Here is a 20,000-nt window from a genome sequence, read left to right as displayed (position 1 = left end):
AAGTGAATGAAGAGTCTGAGGTGAAAAGCTTGTTAGCTTCTACAAAAAACACACACCGATACTCTGATCAAATGACACGTACACAAGCAGACAAACGCTAAAATACATATATATAACGACAAAGATAACCACAAAGGTATGCTGTTTGGTTTTTAGAGGGTAAAAGGGAGCACATCAGCAGGACAAGGAGAGGAGCTGTATGAAAGTGAGTGTGTTTTGAATGCAGCAGCTAACAGGCTAATGCTAACTGAATGAATTTGAGAAGGAAATCGACCAAATTATGTGTAATACTAGTAAACGGATCGACAAATATGTGGCTGGCTGTTATTAAACCTATAAAACAACTCAAACACTTTATAAATGTAGGAATTCTATCACATTTGTGTTTAAAAATCATGGCTAGTTCAAGCTAACCGTCAAGCGTTGGTGGTATAGTGGTGAGCATAGCTGCCTTCCAAGCAGTTGACCCGGGTTCGATTCCCGGCCAACGCAAAAAACTTTTGTTTCATTTTTAAAGCGCATTTAACCTACAGACGTTCTTGCGTAATAGAAAGTAAATAGTAGTAGTACAATTATAATAAATACATGTGCAGTATTATTAATACACTATATAATATACTTTACAATAATTTACTAAATGTATGTACAGTAATACTACAGTACAATTATACAATTAAATGTCATTTATTATTCTTCATGTTTAGTAAAAAAAAACTGTGATGATGACACAAAAAAACACTAGTTTAGGGTTACACAGACCTTGTTTTACACAGACGTTTTTACTGTACAGTAAGAAGTTTTTTACATTCTTAGCAATGGCTATTTACAACAACAAAAAACATTTAAAAAATAAAACAACAGAGATCAAAGATGGACCATGTCACATGGATGTAAGTTATAACTTAACAATGAAATAAATATTTAACAGTCAGAGAGTTTGGACGACCCTGGGGTCCACAATGACATGATATGAGTCGGACTTTAAGACTGTGTCTGGAGGAGAGAGAAAACACACACACTCACATCATGTCTATATCTAACAAGACAACATGTAGACTCGCTATCTCGCATACACACATGAAGTGTGCAAAAGCATTAAAGGGTAAAGACGTGTTTGTCAATATTTTATCCCAGAAGAGTTTGTAAAAAAGCCTTTAGAAACACTATAGAAAACATTTCATCTCTTGTCAAGGCGACTGTGACACTGTAGGGTTTGTATGGCATTTGAAATAGTACTTTATATCAGGTCCAAACCGAAGAGTTTCCAGACCGTCACACCTTCATGAAGGAAATCCTTCATGAATCGACACCTTGAAGAACACAGAAAGTGCACCGGGAAACGCTGGACTGATAATAAAGACTGAAACGTGCTAAACTACAGCCTTTAGATGACGTCAACTGGGTTTTTTGACTACAAAACAAGTTGGAAAGTCAGTAATTATTCCAACTTGATGTGAACTAGGCGTCTCATTCACTTCCTTTTCTAAGTCATAATCATCCATTCTAAATCACTGTTTCCAGGTTTTTTAATGTTCCTGATTCTTCAGAGGGTGAAATAAAACATGAAATATCTTAAGTTTAAGTGGCTTTGGCTTCCTTTAATGCTTGTTTTAAATCATCCTTTGAGAACCACTGACCAATGAGCTTTCACCGTGGGCGGGGCTAGTTATGCTGTGCTCAAGCCATGTCATAATTACCATAATTTCATCGGCATCGCATATATATATATATATATATGGACTAATAAAATATATAAATTGTTGCCTGACATTATCAAGCATGTCCCTCACTTTAGATATACACATAGAGACGCTTTAACTGCGTGATTAAGTCTATTAAAATGCATTTATAATGCCCCCAAAATTCATGATAAGGGGCAAAATATCTCTTTTATCTTTATATCATTTAATATAGTAAATCAATATCACACGTTACATTTTTTCTCCAAATATCAGCATAATTACAAATGTGACATTGATTTTATCCAACAGATCAATAAACTAGAAGTTAATATTTACGTGACTAGACGTAATATTGCCTGTTTTTGCTCCATTTCGCCAACAAAAATAGTTCCAGAGCCACAGGACTGTTTTGCGTCTCTGAGCAACACACGCCGGTGCTTTGTTCCTGAATGAATCAGCTTTTGAACAAATCGGTTGAATTAATGATTCAATGACTCACTCATTAAGATAATCAAATGCTTCATTCCTGAATGAATCAGCTTTTTAAACGAATGTGTTGAATGAATGATTCAATGGCTCACTCATTAAGACAGTCAAATGCTTCGTTCTCAAATGAATCAGCTTTTGAACATATCGGTTAAATGAATGAGTCAATGACTCACTCATTAAGACAGTCAAATGCTTCGTTCCTGAATGAATCAGCTTTTTGAATGGATGATTCAATGACTCACTCATTAAGACAGTCAAATGCTTCGTTCCTGAATGATTCAGCTATTGAATAAATCGGTTGAATGAATGATTCAATGACTCACTCATTAAGATAATCAAATGCTTCGTTCCTGAATGAATCAGCTTTTTAAACGAATGTGTAGAATTAATGATTCAATGACTCACTCATTAAGACAGTCAAATGCTTCGTTCTCGAATGAATCAGCTTTTGAACATATCGGTTAAATGAATGATTCAATGACTCACTCATTAAGACAGTCAAATGCTTCGTTCTCGAATGAATCAGCTTTTGAACATATCGGTTAAATGAATGAGTCAATGACTCACTCATTAAGACAGTCAAATGCTTCTTCCTGAATGAATCAGCTTTTTGAACGAATGATTCAATGACTCACTCATTAAGACAGTCAAATGCTTCGTTCCTGAATGATTCAGCTATTGAATAAATCAGTTAAATGAATGATTCAATGACTCACTCATTAAGACAGTCAAATGCTTCGTTCCTGAATGAATCAGCTTTTTGAATGAATGATTCAATGACTCTCATTAAGACAGTCAAATGCTTCTTTCCTGAATGATTCAGCTATTGAATAAATCAGTTGAATGAATGATTCAATGACTCACTCATTAAGATAATAAAATGCTTAGTTCCTGAATGAATCAGCTTTTTAAACGAATGTGTAGAATGAATGATTCAATGACTCACTCATTAAGACAGTCAAATGCTTCGTTCTCGAATGAATCAGCTTTTTGAACAAATCGGTTGAACGAATGATTAAATGGCTCACTCATTAAGACAGTCAAATGCTTCGTTCTCGGATGAATCAGTTTTTGAATGAATCGGTTGAATTAATGATTCAATGACTCACTCATTAAGACAGTCAAATGCTTCAATCTCGAATGAATCAGCTTTTTGAACAAATCGGTTGAATGAATGATTCAATGGCTCACTCATTAAGACAGTCAAATGCTTCGTTCCTGAATGAATTAACCTTTAAACAAATTGGTTGAATGAATGATTCAATGACTCACTCATTAAGACAGCCAAATCCTTCGTTCCTGAATGAATCAGCTTTTGAACAAATCGGTTGAATGAATGATTCAATGACTCACTCATTAAGACAGCCAAATGCTTCGTTCTCGAATGAATCAGCTTTTGAACAAATCGTTTGAATGAATGATTCAATGACTCTCATTAAGAGAGCCAAATGCTTCGTTCTCGAATGAATCAGCTTTTGAACAAATCGGTTGAATGAATGATTCAATGACTCACTCATTAAGATAATCAAATGATTTGTTCCTGAATGAATCAGCTTTTTGAACGAATGATTCAATGACTCACTCATTAAGACAGTCAAATGCTTCGTTCCTGAATGAATCAGCTTTTGAAAAAATCGGTTGAATTAATTATTCAATGACTCACTCATTAAGATAATCAAATGCTTCGTTCCTGAATGAATCAGATTTTTGAACGAATGATTCAATGACTCACTCATTACGACCTTCAAATGCTTCGTTCCTGAATGAATCAGCTTTTTGAACGAATGATTCAATGACTCACTCATTAAGAGAGTCAAATGCTTCGTTTCTGAATGAATCAGCTTTTGAAAAAAATCGGTTGAATGAATGATTCAATGACTCAATCATTAAGACAGCCAAATGCTTCGTTTTTGAATGAATCAGCTTTTGAACAAATCGTTTTAATGAATGATTCAATGACTCCCTCATTAAGAGAGCCAAATGCTTTGTTCTCGAATGAATCAGCTTTTGAACAAATCGGTTGAATGAATGATTCAATGACTCACTCATTAAGATAATCAAATGATTCGTTCCTGAATGAATCAGCTTATTGAACGAATGATTCAATGACACTCATTAAGACAGTCAAATGCTTCGTTCCTGAATGAATCAGCTTTTGAAAAAATCGGTTGAATTAATTATTCAATGACTCACTCATTAAGATAATCAAATGCTTCGTTCCTGAATGAATCAGATTTTTGAACGAATGATTCAATGACTCACTCATTACGACCTTCAAATGCTTCGTTCCTGAATGAATCAGCTTTTTGAACGAATGATTCAATGACTCACTCATTAAGACAGTCAAATGCTTTGTTTCTGAATGAATCAGCTTTTGAAAAAAATCGGTTGAATGAATGATTCAATGACTCAATCATTAAGACAGCCAAATGCTTCGTTTTCGAATGAATCAGCTTTTGAACAAATCGTTTGAATGAATGATTCAATGACTCCCTCATTAAGAGAGCCAAATGTTTCGTTCTCGAATGAATCAGCTTTTGAACAAATCGGTTGAATGAATGATTCAATGACTCACTCATTAAGATAATCAAATGATTCGTTCCTGAATGAATCAGCTTATTGAACGAATGATTCAATGACACTCATTAAGACAGTCAAATGCTTCGTTCCTGAATGAATCAGCTTTTGAAAAAATCGGTTGAATGAATTATTCAATGACTCACTCATTAAGATAATCAAATGCTTCGTTCCTGAATGAATCAGCTTTTTGAACGAATGATTCAATGACTCACTCATTACGACAGTCAAATGCTTCGTTCCTGAATGAATCAGCTTTTTGAACGAATTATTCAATGACTCACTCATTAAGACAGTGAAAGGCTTCGTTCCTGAATGAATCAGCTTTTGAAAAAAATCGGTTGAATGAATGATTCAATGACTCACTCATTAAGACAGCCAAATGCTTCGTTCTCTAATGAATCAGCTTTTGTAAAAATCGGTTAAATTAATGATTCAATGACTCACTCATTAAGAGAGCCAAATGCTTCGTTCCTGAATGAATCAGCTTTTGAAAAAAATCGGTTGAATGAATGATTCAATGACTCACTCATTAAGATAATCAAATGCTTAGTTCCTGAATGAATCAGCTTTTTGAATGAAATCTCATAATTACGGTAATTCCGACATGGCGTGAACGCACATACACATGCAAGAGGGCATGTTTATCCCGTCACGCCTGCTTACGACCAGGGAATCTGTGAAATACTCTGCCATTAAAGCCTACACATAAGATATAAGACCTGTTTTGAAGGAATGTTCCATGTTAAATACTGTCAACAGCATCACAGTGGGAATCCACAGTCAATCACAGTATTTCCATTCCCACTGTAAGCATCCACAGAGTCTGTCGATAGTGCTGAGCTTTACCAAACCAAACATTCAGTCCGAAACCGTTTCTAGATCATTCCAGGATCATAGACAGAGCAGATCGAGATCTCAGGCTGATATGTGTACGTTAAGGCATCCAGGAAGAGGAGGAGCATTTGATTGGTCAATTCTGTTGATTGTCACCACATGTTAAAGGATTAGTTCACTTTTAAATAAACTTTTGCTGATAATTCACTCACCCCCATGTCATCCAAGATGTCCATGTCTTTCTTTCTGCAGTCGAAAAGAAATGAAGGTTTTGGATGAAAACATTCCAGGGTTTTTCTCCATATAATGGACTTCAATGGGCTCCAAACGGTTCAAGGTCCAAATGACAGTTTCAGTGCAGCTTTAAAGGGCTTTAAACGACACCAGATGATGAATAAGGGTCTGATCTAGACAAACCATCAGTTTCTGAGAGAAACCCAGCAGTATTTATGCTATTATTTTATCTCTTATCAGACGAACGTGATCATCTCTGAGCTCAGCCATAACTTCCGCTAAGTGAGGTCAAAATACGAGCGTGGTCATAGATATATCGATCGTAGATGCCTCATTCTACTGATCCGTACAGGCGCTAATGAGGCATCTACGTATACATCTATGACCACGCTCGTATTTGACCTCACTTAGCGGAAGTTATGGCTGAGCTCAGAGATGATCACGATCGTCTGATAAGAGGTAAAATAATAGCATAAACACTGCTGGGTTTCTCTCAGAAACTGATGGTTTGTCTAGATAAGACCCTTATTCATCATCTGGTGTCGTTTAAAGCCCTTTGAAGCTGCACTGAAACTGTCATTTGGACCTTGAACCGTTTGGAGCCCATTGAAGTCCATTATATGGAGAACAATCCTGGAATATTTTCATCCAAAATCTTAATTTCTTTTCGACTGCAGAAAGAAAGACATGGACATCTTGGATGACATGGGGGTGAGTAAATTATCAGCGAAAGTTTATTTAAAAGTGAACTAATCCTTTAAAGATCTCATGATGCTTTTGGTCTGTGTTGGTGAGCATTTCTGCTCTCAAAAGCCCAAACCTAGTGAGCTGTCAGTATAGACAGTGTTTTAAGGCACTCCTACTCCCTTCTTTAAGCCAAATCCACAGGTGGCATATCTATGATAAATGATGATTATGATTATAATTCATTCAATACAGGAATGAATCAATTAAAATAGTTCAATCCAATTAAAATAGACTCTCGTGCCCTAAGAAGGCAGCTGTCTATGCTGCAGCTCACTAGTTTTTGAAGACCACACGAAACGAAAACTGAAAAATGATGTAGGGCGGGGCCTAATGTTATCCATCAGGATCTGATTGGATAGTGTTGGCTGTATGGGATCTTCCCCCACCCCCCGGGCCTCGATGACATCAGCAGAAGTGGAGAAAGTTAGTCAACATTGATAGATCAAAGAGGAGAAACAGGAAGTTTGATTGTGAAGATGAATGGACAGTCTGCAAGTTCTCCGTCCACCCATTCTCGTAGGTAGTAGAATAGTGTTCCCCGAAACGATGATGTCACAAAGGTGGAGAACAGAAGGCACACTGTGATTGGTCCTCATGAGGTGGTGGGCGGAGTATGGCTGGTCCCAGTCGTGACTGAGCGGTTGATTGGCCGGGTGAAGCTACGTCACGTCCGAACGAGGCATCTGATTGGCTGTGGAGAGTCTAGGCTTCGCTGGCTGTGCTGTTTCGACTCAAATCCCTGATTCCCTGCAGGATCCGCTTCATGTGGCCCACTTTAGTCACGCCCAGGTCCTGACACACAAACATTAAAGGCTTTAATTCGCCAATTCTTGACTCACATAGTACACATTTTGTTCTCATAAATGGTAAATAACAAAATATTGTCGATTATAACAGCGGTTTTCAATCTTTTGGATGCCACGGCGCTTTGTGCGAGGGACCCCCATCCTAAAATTTTAAAGGAATATTCCGAATGTGATAGTGATTAGTGATAAATTATTGTGTTATATTTTAAACACGATATTTTCTGTTTTTGCTCAATTTTGACAATGAAATTATTACCCATAAAGCCAGATCAGAACTGCTGTGTCTCCGAGCAAAACACACAGCCGACTTTTTTTCTGAATGAATCCGCGGTTTAAGCGAATCAATGATTCAATGACTCGTTCATAAAGAGAACCGTTTACTTCATTCCTGAATGAATCAGTGTTTTGAGCTTATCAATCGAGTGAATCAATGATTCAATGACTCATTCATAAAGAGAGCCGTTTACTTCATTCCTGAATGAATCAGTCGTTTGAATGAATCAAATGACTGATTCAATGGCTCATTCATAAAGAGAGCCATTTACTTAATTACTGAATGAATCAGTGTTTTGACCAAATAAATCGGGTGAACCAATGATTCAATGACTCATTCATAAAGAGAGCCATTTACCATTTACTTCATTTCTGAATGAATCAGCATTTGGAGCAAATCAATGATTCAATGACTAATATATAAAGAGAGCCATTTATTTAATTCCTGAATGAATAAGTGTGTTGAGTGAATCAATCGGGTGAACCAATGAATCGGTCGTTTGAATGAATCAAATGATTGATTCAATGACTCATTCATAAAGAGAGCTATTTACTTGATTCCTGAATGAATCGGTCGTTTGAATGAATCAAATGACTGATTCTAAGACTCATTCTTTAAGAAAGCCATTTACAGTACTTAATTCCTGAATGAATCAGTGTTTTGAGTGAATCAATCGGGTGAACCAATGATTCAATGACTCATTCATAAAGAGCGCTATTTACTTAATTCCGGAATGAATCGGTCGTTTGAATGAATCAAATGATTGATTCAATGACTCATTCAGAAAGAGAGCCATTTACTTCATTCCTGAATGAATCGGTCATTTGAATGAATCAAATGACTGATTCAATGACTCATTAATAAAGAGAGCCATTTATTTAATTCCTGAATGAATCGGTCATTTGAATGAATCAAATGACTGATTCAATGACTCATTCATAAAGAGAGCCATTTACTTAATTACTGAATGAATCAGTGTTATGACCAAATCAATCGGGTGAACCAATGATTCAATGACTCATTCATAAAGAGAGCCATTTACCATTTACTTCATTTCTGAATGAATCAGCATTTGGAGCGAATCAATGATTCAATGACTCATTCATAAAGAGAGCCATTTATTTAATTCCTGAATGAATCAGTGTGTTGAGTGAATCAATCGGGTGAACCAATGATTCAATGACTCATTCATAAAGAGAGCTATTTACTTAATTCCGGAATGAATCGGTCGTTTGAATGAATCAAATGATTGATTCAATGACTCATTCATAAAGAGAGCTATTTACTTGATTCCTGAATGAATTGGTCGTTTGAATGAAACAAATGACTGATTCAATGACTCATTCATAAAGAGAGCCATTTACTTCATTCCTGAATGAATCATTGTTTTGAGTGAATCAATCGGGTGAACCAATGATTCAATGACTCATTCATAAAGAGAGCCATTTACTTCATTACTGAATGAATCAGTGTTTTGACCAAATAAATCGGGTGAACCAATGATTCAATGACTCATTCATAAAGAAAGCCATTTACAGTACTTCATTCCTGAATGAATCATTGTTTTGAATGAATCAATCAGGTGAACCAATGATTCAATGACTCATTCATAAAGAAAGCCATTTACAGTACTTCATTCCTGAATGAATCATTGTTTTGAGTGAATCAATCGGGTGAACCAATGATTCAATGACTCATTCATAAAGAGAGCCATTTACTTCATTACTGAATGAATCAGTGTTTTGACCAAATAAATCGGGTGAACCAATGATTCAATGACTCATTCATAAAGAAAAGCATTTACAGTACTTCATTCCTGAATGAATCATTGTTTTGAGTGAATCAATCAGGTGAACCAATGATTCAATGACTCATTCATAAAGAGAGCCATTTACTTCATTCCTGAATGAATCAGTCATTTTATTCATTCAAAAACTATTCTCGCCGATTCATAAAGTTATTGTAGAGCCACTGTAGTGAGATGGACTTTGTAACGACGTCTTTAGTGTCTTTTAAGGGTCTTGAGAGTGTAAAGTTGAGCCAATGGAGGCCTTTCAGAGCATCAGATTTACACTAAAATATCTTCATTTGTGTCTGAAGATGAACGGAGGTCTGACGGGTGTCCAACCACATGAGGGTGAGGAATTAATGACAGAATTTTCATTTTTGGCTGAACTAACCCTTTAAGTTATTTATCTGAAATATGACTTTAAATCAAACTTATTTAGTGAGTTTCATCTTCTCGTCATTATGTTTTTCTTCCCCGTTTGAAGAGCCCCTGATCCCAGCAGAAGTAAAGCGTCTCCCGCTCACACCTTCAGGTCTCTCCTCTCCAGCTGGAGCAGCTCTGGTCCTCTGATATCATGTCTGATGAAGATCTCCTTATACTCCGACAGACAGAGCATCTCCAGCCAGACGGCCACCTCCTCCACTCCCCACGTGTTCACTGCTCGGAGAACACACACACACACACATTACACACACTCCTACACTCACGGGGCGAGCTGAGAGAGAGAGAGAGCATACCTGGCATGTTGAGGGCGGCGCACGTCTCCTTATTTTTGTTGTTTTTGTCTTTCTTGAACTTGGGCACAAGGCGAAACTTTGCGCTTCGACTCCGCTTGGAGAAATCAGACAGCTGACCCTGCACACAAACACACATTAATACACATAATACAGTAGGGCTGCACGATATTTCAAAATAAAACTAATATCGCCATATGGCTTAGTGCGACTGTCGAGATAATTCAATAAATATATGTGCTACTGTTATGAGCTGCATGTGTGTACAATTTTTATTTGCCGGCAACCCGTCAAAATGATGGGTTCCTGTTTGAAAATGGAGAAATTAAGACATTTAATTTAAATTGTACAGTAAAATAACATTTATTTTATTACTCTTTAATGTTACAGTACAATAGTGTTATTAATATATACATATATAGTATAAAAAATTATTTAACAAAATAAGAAATATGTATATTAAAAGTTAATTCAAATATTATATTATTTGAAGTAAGGTTTACTGTTTAAAAAATGGAAAAATTAAAGGATTAGTTCACTTTCAAATAAACTTTTGCTGATAATTTACTCACCCCCTTGTCATCCAAGATGTCCATGTCTTTCTGTCTTCAGTCGAAAAGAAATGAAGATTTTTGATGAAAAGATTTCAGGATTTTTCTCCATATAATGGAAGTCAATAGACCCCAAACGGTTCAAGGTCCAAATGACAGTTTCAGTGCAGCTTCAAAAGGGCTTTAAACCACATCAAACGGTCCCAGACGATCATTAAGGGTCTTATCTAGCGAAACGATCGGCCATTTTTTTTTTTATAAATAAAGTTTAAGTTTTATAAGCACAAATGCCCGCCTTGCTCTGTTCTGTGATGCGTGCTCGTGACGTCACGTAATGCACAATTATGTTGAAAAGGTCACGCTAGACACAGGCAGAAAGATGTTTGAATATGTGGATACGCTCCTCCTTCCGCTCATCTGTAAACACTGACTCTGTACTTCCGCCTGCGTCTAGCGTGACCTTTTTAACGTAATTGTGCATTACGTGACGCCACGAGCACGCATCACTGAACAGAGCAAGGCGGGCATTTGTGCTTATAAAAATTTAATTAAAAAAAAAATGGCCGATCGTTTCGCTAGATTAGACCCTTATTGATCGTCTGGTACCGTTTGATGTGGTTTAAAGCCCTTTTGAAGCTGCACTGAAACTCTCATTTGGACCTTGAACCGTTTGGGGTCTATTGAAGTCCATTATATGGAGAAAAATCCTGAAATATTTTCATCAAAAATCTTAATTTCTTTTCGACTGAAGACAGAAAGACATGGACATCTTGGATGACATGGGGGTGAGTAAATTATCAGCAAAAGTTTATTTGAAAGTGAACTAATCCTTTAAGGCAAATGTTAATTTAATTTTAATTTTACAATAAAATTTTATTACTTTTATTACAATTTTTTATAAAATATACATTCTATTTAACAAAATAAGATATATATATATATTTTTATTTTATATATTTATATATATATATATATATATATATATATATATATATATATATATATTATACATATATATTTTTAATTTTGTTTTATTATATATATATATTTTATAATATATATATTTTTAATTATATATATATATATATATATATATATATATATATATATATATATATATATATTCATTTTGAAATAATACCTATATATTGTAAAAAATATATTGTTTTTATTATATCGACATTTCTTTATTTAATTATTTTCTTAAATTATATATATATATTTTTTTCTTTATTATATATATATATATATATTTTATTTTTTATTTTTATATATATATATATATATTTTTTTTTAAGTATATATATATATATATATATATATATATATATATATATATATATATATATATATATATATATATATATATATATATATATATATATTTAAATGTTATATATGTATATATATATTTAACATTTTATTTTAATTTTATATTTATATTTGTATTTTATTATATGTTTTTTCTTTTTTTAAATATTATATATATATTATATATTATTATTATTATATATATTATATTAGCATTTTAGCAATAATATAATATTATCTGAACTGATCAAAACAAAAAAATTTAACTAGAAAATATTGGTGTACGATTTACTTTTTATATATTTTTCACTCAGAAATGCAATCAAGCACGTTGAATAAAAATGTGAAATTTTAAAGTAGAAAGACTTGCTCCAATAATCTCCGTTTCATTTACAACTTCAACAAATATTTCATTACACTGAAGCTCTTTCTCAATGGATTGTGCAATTAAAAAGTAAATATTCAGTTTTGTTTTTATCATCATTTTCATTATCATTATTCACCCCAATCATTCTAGAATGGTTCACTGTTTTCATAAGTCATCTGCTGAAAATGCCTGTGTGTGAATAACCCAAACCCTGGTGAAAGAGCAGTGTGAATAACCAAAACCCTGGTGAAAGAGCAGTGTGTGAATAACCCAAACCCTGGTGAAAGAGCAGTGTGTGAATAACCCAAACCCTGGTGAAAGAGCAGTGTGTGAATAACCCAAACCCCGGTGAAAGAGCAGTGTGTGAATAACCCAAACCCTGGTGAAAGAGCAGTGTGAATAACCCAAACCCTGGTGAAAGAGCAGTGTGTGAATAACCCAAACCCTGGTGAAAGAGCAGTGTGTGAATAACCCAAACCCTGGTGAAAGAGCAGTGTGTGAATAACCCAGACCCTGGTGAAAGAGCAGTGTGAATAACCCAAACCCTGGTGAAAGAGCAGTGTGTGAATAACCCAAACCCTGGTGAAAGAGCAGTGTGTGAATAACCCAAACCCTGGTGAAAGAGCAGTGTGTGAATAACCCAAACCCTGGTGAAAGAGCAGTGTGTGAATAACCCAAACCCTGGTGAAAGAGCAGTGTGTGAATAACCCAAACCCTGGTGAAAGAGCAGTGTGAATAACCCAAACCCTGGTGAAAGAGCAGTGTGTGAATAACCCAGACCCTGGTGAAAGAGCAGTGTGTGAATAACCCAAACCCTGGTGAAAGAGCAGTGTGTGAATAACCCAGACCCTGGTGAAAGAGCAGTGTGTGAATAACCCAAACCCCGGTGAAAGAGCAGTGTGTGAATAACCCAAACCCCGGTGAAAGAGCAGTGTGTGAATAACCCAAACCCTGGTGAAAGAGCAGTGTGTGAATAACCCAAACCCCGGTGAAAGAGCAGTGTGTGAATAACCCAAACCCTGGTGAAAGAGCAGTGTGAATAACCCAAACCCTGGTGAAAGAGCAGTGTGTGAATAACCCAGACCCTGGTGAAAGAGCAGTGTGAATAACCCAAACCCTGGTGAAAGAGCAGTGTGTGAATAACCCAAACCCTGGTGAAAGAGCAGTGTGTGAATAACCCAAACCCTGGTGAAAGAGCAGTGTGAATAACCCAAACCCTGGTGAAAGAGCAGTGTGTGAATAACCCAAACCCTGGTGAAAGAGCAGTGTGTGAATAACCCAAACCCCGGTGAAAGAGCAGTGTGTGAATAACCCAAACCCTGGTGAAAGAGCAGTGTGAATAACCCAAACCCCGGTGAAAGAGCAGTGTGTGAATAACCCAAACCCCGGTGAAAGAGCAGTGTGTGAATAACCCAAACCCTGGTGAAAGAGCAGTGTGTGAATAACCCAAACCCCGGTGAAAGAGCAGTGTGAATAACCCAAACCCTGGTGAAAGAGCAGTGTGTGAATAACCCAAACCCCGGTGAAAGAGCAGTGTGTGAATAACCCAAACCCTGGTGAAAGAGCAGTGTGAATAACCCAAACCCCGGTGAAAGAGCAGTGTGTGAATAACCCAAACCCCGGTGAAAGAGCAGTGTGTGAATAACCCAAACCCCGGTGAAAGAGCAGTGTGTGAATAACCCAAACCCTGGTGAAAGAGCAGTGTGTGAATAACCCAAACCCTGGTGAAAGAGCAGTGTGTGAATAACCCAAACCCTGGTGAAAGAGCAGTGTGTGAATAACCCAAACCCTGGTGAAAGAGCAGTGTGAATAACCCAAACCCTGGTGAAAGAGCAGTGTGTGAATAACCCAAACCCTGGTGAAAGAGCAGTGTGTGAATAACCCAAACCCTGGTGAAAGAGCAGTGTGAATAACCCAAACCCCGGTGAAAGAGCAGTGTGTGAATAACCCAAACCCTGGTGAAAGAGCAGTGTGTGAATAACCCAAACCCTGGTGAAAGAGCAGTGTGTGAATAACCCAAACCCCGGTGAAAGAGCAGTGTGTGAATAACCCAAACCCTGGTGAAAGAGCAGTGTGTGAATAACCCAAACCCTGGTGAAAGAGCAGTGTGTGAATAACCCAAACCCTGGTGAAAGAGCAGTGTGTGAATAACCCAAACCCCGGTGAAACAGCAGTGTGTGAATAACCCAAACCCTGGTGAAAGAGCAGTGTGTGAATAACCCAAACCCTGGTGAAAGAGCAGTGTGTGAATAACCCAAACCCTGGTGAAAGAGCAGTGTGTGAATAACCCAAACCCTGGTGAAAGAGCAGTGTGTGAATAACCCAAACCCTGGTGAAAGAGCAGTGTGTGAATAACCCAAACCCTGGTGAAAGAGCAGTGTGTGAATAACCCAAACCCTGGTGAAAGAGCAGTGTGTGAATAACCCAAACCCTGGTGAAAGAGCAGTGTGTGAATAACCCAAACCCTGGTGAAAGAGCAGTGTGTGAATAACCCAAACCCCGGTGAAAGAGCAGTGTGTGAATAACCCAGACCCTGGTGAAAGAGCAGTGTGTGAATAACCCAAACCCTGGTGAAAGAGCAGTGTGTGAATAACCCAAACCCTGGTGAAAGAGCAGTGTGTGAATAACCCAAACCCCGGTGAAAGAGCAGTGTGTGAATAACCCAAACCCTGGTGAAAGAGCAGTGTGTGAATAACCCAAACCCTGGTGAAAGAGCAGTGTGTGAATAACCCAAACCCTGGTGAAAGAGCAGTGTGTGAATAACCCAAACCCTGGTGAAAGAGCAGTGTGTGAATAACCCAAACCCCGGTGAAAGAGCAGTGTGTGAATAACCCAGACCCTGGTGAAAGAGCAGTGTGTGAATAACCCAAACCCTGGTGAAAGAGCAGTGTGTGAATAACCCAAACCCTGGTGAAAGAGCAGTGTGTGAATAACCCAAACCCTGGTGAAAGAGCAGTGTGTGAATAACCCAAACCCTGGTGAAAGAGCAGTGTGTGAATAACCCAAACCCCGGTGAAAGAGCAGTGTGTGAATAACCCAAACCCTGGTGAAAGAGCAGTGTGTGAATAACCCAAACCCCGGTGAAAGAGCAGTGTGTGAATAACCCAAACCCTGGTGAAAGAGCAGTGTGTGAATAACCCAGACCCTGGTGAAAGAGCAGTGTGTGAATAACCCAAACCCTGGTGAAAGAGCAGTGTGTGAATAACCCAAACCCTGGTGAAAGAGCAGTGTGTGAATAACCCAAACCCTGGTGAAAGAGCAGTGTGTGAATAACCCAAACCCTGGTGAAAGAGCAGTGTGTGAATAACCCAAACCCTGGTGAAAGAGCAGTGTGTGAATAACCCAAACCCTGGTGAAAGAGCAGTGTGTGAATAACCCAAACCCCGGTGAAAGAGCAGTGTGAATAACCCAAACCCTGGTGAAAGAGCAGTGTGTGAATAACCCAAACCCCGGTGAAAGAGCAGTGTGTGAATAACCCAAACCCCGGTGAAAGAGCAGTGTGTGAATAACCCAAACCCTGGTGAAAGAGCAGTGTGTGAATAACCCAAACCCCGGTGAAAGAGCAGTGTGTGAATAACCCAAACCCCGGTGAAAGAGCAGTGTGTGAATAACCCAAACCCTGGTGAAAGAGCAGTGTGTGAATAACCCAAACCCCGGTGAAAGAGCAGTGTGAATAACCCAAACCCTGGTGAAAGAGCAGTGTGTGAATAACCCAAACCCCGGTGAAAGAGCAGTGTGTGAATAACCCAAACCCTGGTGAAAGAGCAGTGTGAATAACCCAAACCCCGGTGAAAGAGCAGTGTGTGAATAACCCAAACCCCGGTGAAAGAGCAGTGTGTGAATAACCCAAACCCTGGTGAAAGAGCAGTGTGTGAATAACCCAAACCCCGGTGAAAGAGCAGTGTGTGAATAACCCAAACCCTGGTGAAAGAGCAGTGTGTGAATAACCCAAACCCCGGTGAAAGAGCAGTGTGAATAACCCAAACCCCGGTGAAAGAGCAGTGTGTGAATAACCCAAACCCTGGTGAAAGAGCAGTGTGAATAACCCAAACCCTGGTGAAAGAGCAGTGTGTGAATAACCCAAACCCTGGTGAAAGAGCAGTGTGTGAATAACCCAAACCCTGGTGAAAGAGCAGTGTGAATAACCCAAACCCCGGTGAAAGAGCAGTGTGTGAATAACCCAAACCCTGGTGAAAGAGCAGTGTGTGAATAACCCAAACCCCGGTGAAAGAGCAGTGTGTGAATAACCCAAACCCCGGTGAAAGAGCAGTGTGTGAATAACCCAAACCCTGGTGAAAGAGCAGTGTGTGAATAACCCAAACCCTGGTGAAAGAGCAGTGTGTGAATAACCCAAACCCTGGTGAAAGAGCAGTGTGTGAATAACCCAAACCCTGGTGAAAGAGCAGTGTGTGAATAACCCAAACCCTGGTGAAAGAGCAGTGTGTGAATAACCCAAACCCCGGTGAAAGAGCAGTGTGTGAATAACCCAGACCCTGGTGAAAGAGCAGTGTGTGAATAACCCAAACCCTGGTGAAAGAGCAGTGTGAATAACCCAAACCCTGGTGAAAGAGCAGTGTGTGAATAACCCAAACCCTGGTGAAAGAGCAGTGTGTGAATAACCCAAACCCCGGTGAAAGAGCAGTGTGTGAATAACCCAGACCCTGGTGAAAGAGCAGTGTGTGAATAACCCAAACCCTGGTGAAAGAGCAGTGTGAATAACCCAAACCCTGGTGAAAGAGCAGTGTGTGAATAACCCAAACCCCGGTGAAAGAGCAGTGTGTGAATAACCCAAACCCTGGTGAAAGAGCAGTGTGTGAATAACCCAAACCCTGGTGAAAGAGCAGTGTGTGAATAACCCAAACCCTGGTGAAAGAGCAGTGTGAATAACCCAAACCCTGGTGAAAGAGCAGTGTGTGAATAACCCAAACCCTGGTGAAAGAGCAGTGTGTGAATAACCCAAACCCTGGTGAAAGAGCAGTGTGTGAATAACCCAAACCCTGGTGAAAGAGCAGTGTGTGAATAACCCAAACCCTGGTGAAAGAGCAGTGTGAATAACCCAAACCCTGGTGAAAGAGCAGTGTGTGAATAACCCAAACCCTGGTGAAAGAGCAGTGTGTGAATAACCCAAACCCTGGTGAAAGAGCAGTGTGTGAATAACCCAAACCCTGGTGAAAGAGCAGTGTGTGAATAACCCAAACCCCGGTGAAAGAGCAGTGTGTGAATAACCCAAACCCTGGTGAAAGAGCAGTGTGTGAATAACCCAAACCCTGGTGAAAGAGCAGTGTGTGAATAACCCAAACCCTGGTGAAAGAGCAGTGTGTGAATAACCCAAACCCCGGTGAAAGAGCAGTGTGTGAATAACCCAAACCCTGGTGAAAGAGCAGTGTGTGAATAACCCAAACCCTGGTGAAAGAGCAGTGTGTGAATAACCCAAACCCTGGTGAAAGAGCAGTGTGAATAACCCAAACCCTGGTGAAAGAGCAGTGTGTGAATAACCCAAACCCTGGTGAAAGAGCAGTGTGTGAATAACCCAAACCCTGGTGAAAGAGCAGTGTGTGAATAACCCAAACCCTGGTGAAAGAGCAGTGTGTGAATAACCCAAACCCTGGTGAAAGAGCAGTGTGTGAATAACCCAAACCCTGGTGAAAGAGCAGTGTGTGAATAACCCAAACCCCGGTGAAAGAGCAGTGTGTGAATAACCCAAACCCTGGTGAAAGAGCAGTGTGTGAATAACCCAAACCCTGGTGAAAGAGCAGTGTGAATAACCCAAACCCTGGTGAAAGAGCAGTGTGTGAATAACCCAAACCCTGGTGAAAGAGCAGTGTGTGAATAACCCAAACCCTGGTGAAAGAGCAGTGTGAATAACCCAAACCCTGGTGAAAGAGCAGTGTGTGAATAACCCAAACCCTGGTGAAAGAGCAGTGTGTGAATAACCCAAACCCCGGTGAAAGAGCAGTGTGTGAATAACCCAAACCCTGGTGAAAGAGCAGTGTGTGAATAACCCAAACCCTGGTGAAAGAGCAGTGTGTGAATAACCCAAACCCCGGTGAAAGAGCAGTGTGAATAACCCAAACCCTGGTGAAAGAGCAGTGTGTGAATAACCCAAACCCTGGTGAAAGAGCAGTGTGTGAATAACCCAAACCCTGGTGAAAGAGCAGTGTGAATAACCCAAACCCTGGTGAAAGAGCAGTGTGTGAATAACCCAAACCCTGGTGAAAGAGCAGTGTGTGAATAACCCAAACCCTGGTGAAAGAGCAGTGTGTGAATAACCCAAACCCTGGTGAAAGAGCAGTGTGAATAACCCAAACCCTGGTGAAAGAGCAGTGTGTGAATAACCCAAACCCTGGTGAAAGAGCAGTGTGAATAACCCAAACCCTGGTGAAAGAGCAGTGTGTGAATAACCCAAACCCTGGTGAAAGAGCAGTGTGTGAATAACCCAAACCCTGGTGAAAGAGCAGTGTGTGAATAACCCAAACCCTGGTGAAAGAGCAGTGTGTGAATAACCCAAACCCTGGTGAAAGAGCAGTGTGTGAATAACCCAAACCCCGGTGAAAGAGCAGTGTGAATAACCCAAACCCTGGTGAAAGAGCAGTGTGTGAATAACCCAAACCCTGGTGAAAGAGCAGTGTGTGAATAACCCAAACCCCGGTGAAAGAGCAGTGTGTGAATAACCCAAACCCTGGTGAAAGAGCAGTGTGTGAATAACCCAAACCCTGGTGAAAGAGCAGTGTGTGAATAACCCAAACCCTGGTGAAAGAGCAGTGTGTGAATAACCCAAACCCTGGTGAAAGAGCAGTGTGTGAATAACCCAAACCCTGGTGAAAGAGCAGTGTGTGAATAACCCAAACCCCGGTGAAAGAGCAGTGTGTGAATAACCCAAACCCCGGTGAAAGAGCAGTGTGTGAATAACCCAAACCCCGGTGAAAGAGCAGTGTGTGAATAACCCAAACCCTGGTGAAAGAGCAGTGTGTGAATAACCCAAACCCTGGTGAAAGAGCAGTGTGAATAACCCAAACCCTGGTGAAAGAGCAGTGTGAATAACCCAAACCCTGGTGAAAGAGCAGTGTGTGAATAACCCAAACCCTGGTGAAAGAGCAGTGTGTGAATAACCCAAACCCTGGTGAAAGAGCAGTGTGAATAACCCAAACCCTGGTGAAAGAGCAGTGTGTGAATAACCCAAACCCCGGTGAAAGAGCAGTGTGTGAATAACCCAAACCCTGGTGAAAGAGCAGTGTGTGAATAACCCAAACCCTGGTGAAAGAGCAGTGTGTGAATAACCCAGACCCTGGTGAAAGAGCAGTGTGTGAATAACCCAAACCCTGGCGAAAGAGCAGTGTGTGAATAACCCAAACCCTGGTGAAAGAGCAGTGTGTGAATAACCCAAACCCCGGTGAAAGAGCAGTGTGAATAACCCAAACCCTGGTGAAAGAGCAGTGTGTGAATAACCCAAACCCCGGTGAAAGAGCAGTGTGTGAATAACCCAAACCCCGGTGAAAGAGCAGTGTGAATAACCCAAACCCTGGTGAAAGAGCAGTGTGTGAATAACCCAAACCCTGGTGAAAGAGCAGTGTGTGAATAACCCAAACCCTGGTGAAAGAGCAG

General features: G+C 39.5%; 2 protein-coding genes and 1 long non-coding RNA gene across 4 annotated transcripts in view; 1 reads left to right on the top strand and 2 right to left on the bottom strand.

The window, feature by feature from the left end:
* The window catches only part of ilkap (integrin-linked kinase-associated serine/threonine phosphatase), a 6,922-nt gene extending 6,680 nt beyond the window's left edge, over nucleotides 1–242 (bottom strand). Inside the window, exon 1 of one of the 2 annotated variants that reach the window (XM_079823734.1) lies at nucleotides 1–242. This exon is cut by the window's left edge and continues 54 nt beyond it. The gene's annotated coding sequence lies outside the window, so the exon portion shown is untranslated. The other variant, XM_079823735.1, reaches the window with a different exon arrangement.
* A 427-nt stretch (nucleotides 243–669) lies between these two features.
* On the top strand, nucleotides 670–6,023 carry LOC307130849. Its single transcript, XR_013817096.1, has 4 exons — nucleotides 670–2,926; nucleotides 3,076–3,373; nucleotides 4,515–5,043; nucleotides 5,206–6,023. It is a non-coding gene; the product is annotated as an uncharacterized lncRNA (long non-coding RNA).
* Nucleotides 6,024–7,123: 1,100 nt separating this feature from the next.
* dgkd (diacylglycerol kinase delta) overlaps nucleotides 7,124–20,000 on the bottom strand; it is a 66,379-nt gene continuing 53,502 nt past the window's right edge. The window contains exons 25-27 of the mRNA XM_079823377.1: nucleotides 10,173–10,290; nucleotides 9,962–10,092; nucleotides 7,124–7,358 (exon numbers count right to left, since the gene is read on the bottom strand). Of these exons, the coding sequence (XP_079679503.1) occupies nucleotides 7,269–7,358; nucleotides 9,962–10,092; nucleotides 10,173–10,290 (339 nt within the window). The 3' untranslated portion in view covers nucleotides 7,124–7,268. The remainder of the gene's footprint in view (nucleotides 7,359–9,961; nucleotides 10,093–10,172; nucleotides 10,291–20,000) is intronic.

Source organism: Gobio gobio (assembly GCF_949357685.1).
Source record: "Gobio gobio genome assembly, chromosome: 8".
Taxonomy (NCBI): Eukaryota; Metazoa; Chordata; class Actinopteri; order Cypriniformes; family Gobionidae; genus Gobio; species Gobio gobio.
The sequence above is the reverse complement of the archived record's forward strand: the minus strand, read 5'-3'. Positions and strand labels throughout refer to the sequence as shown.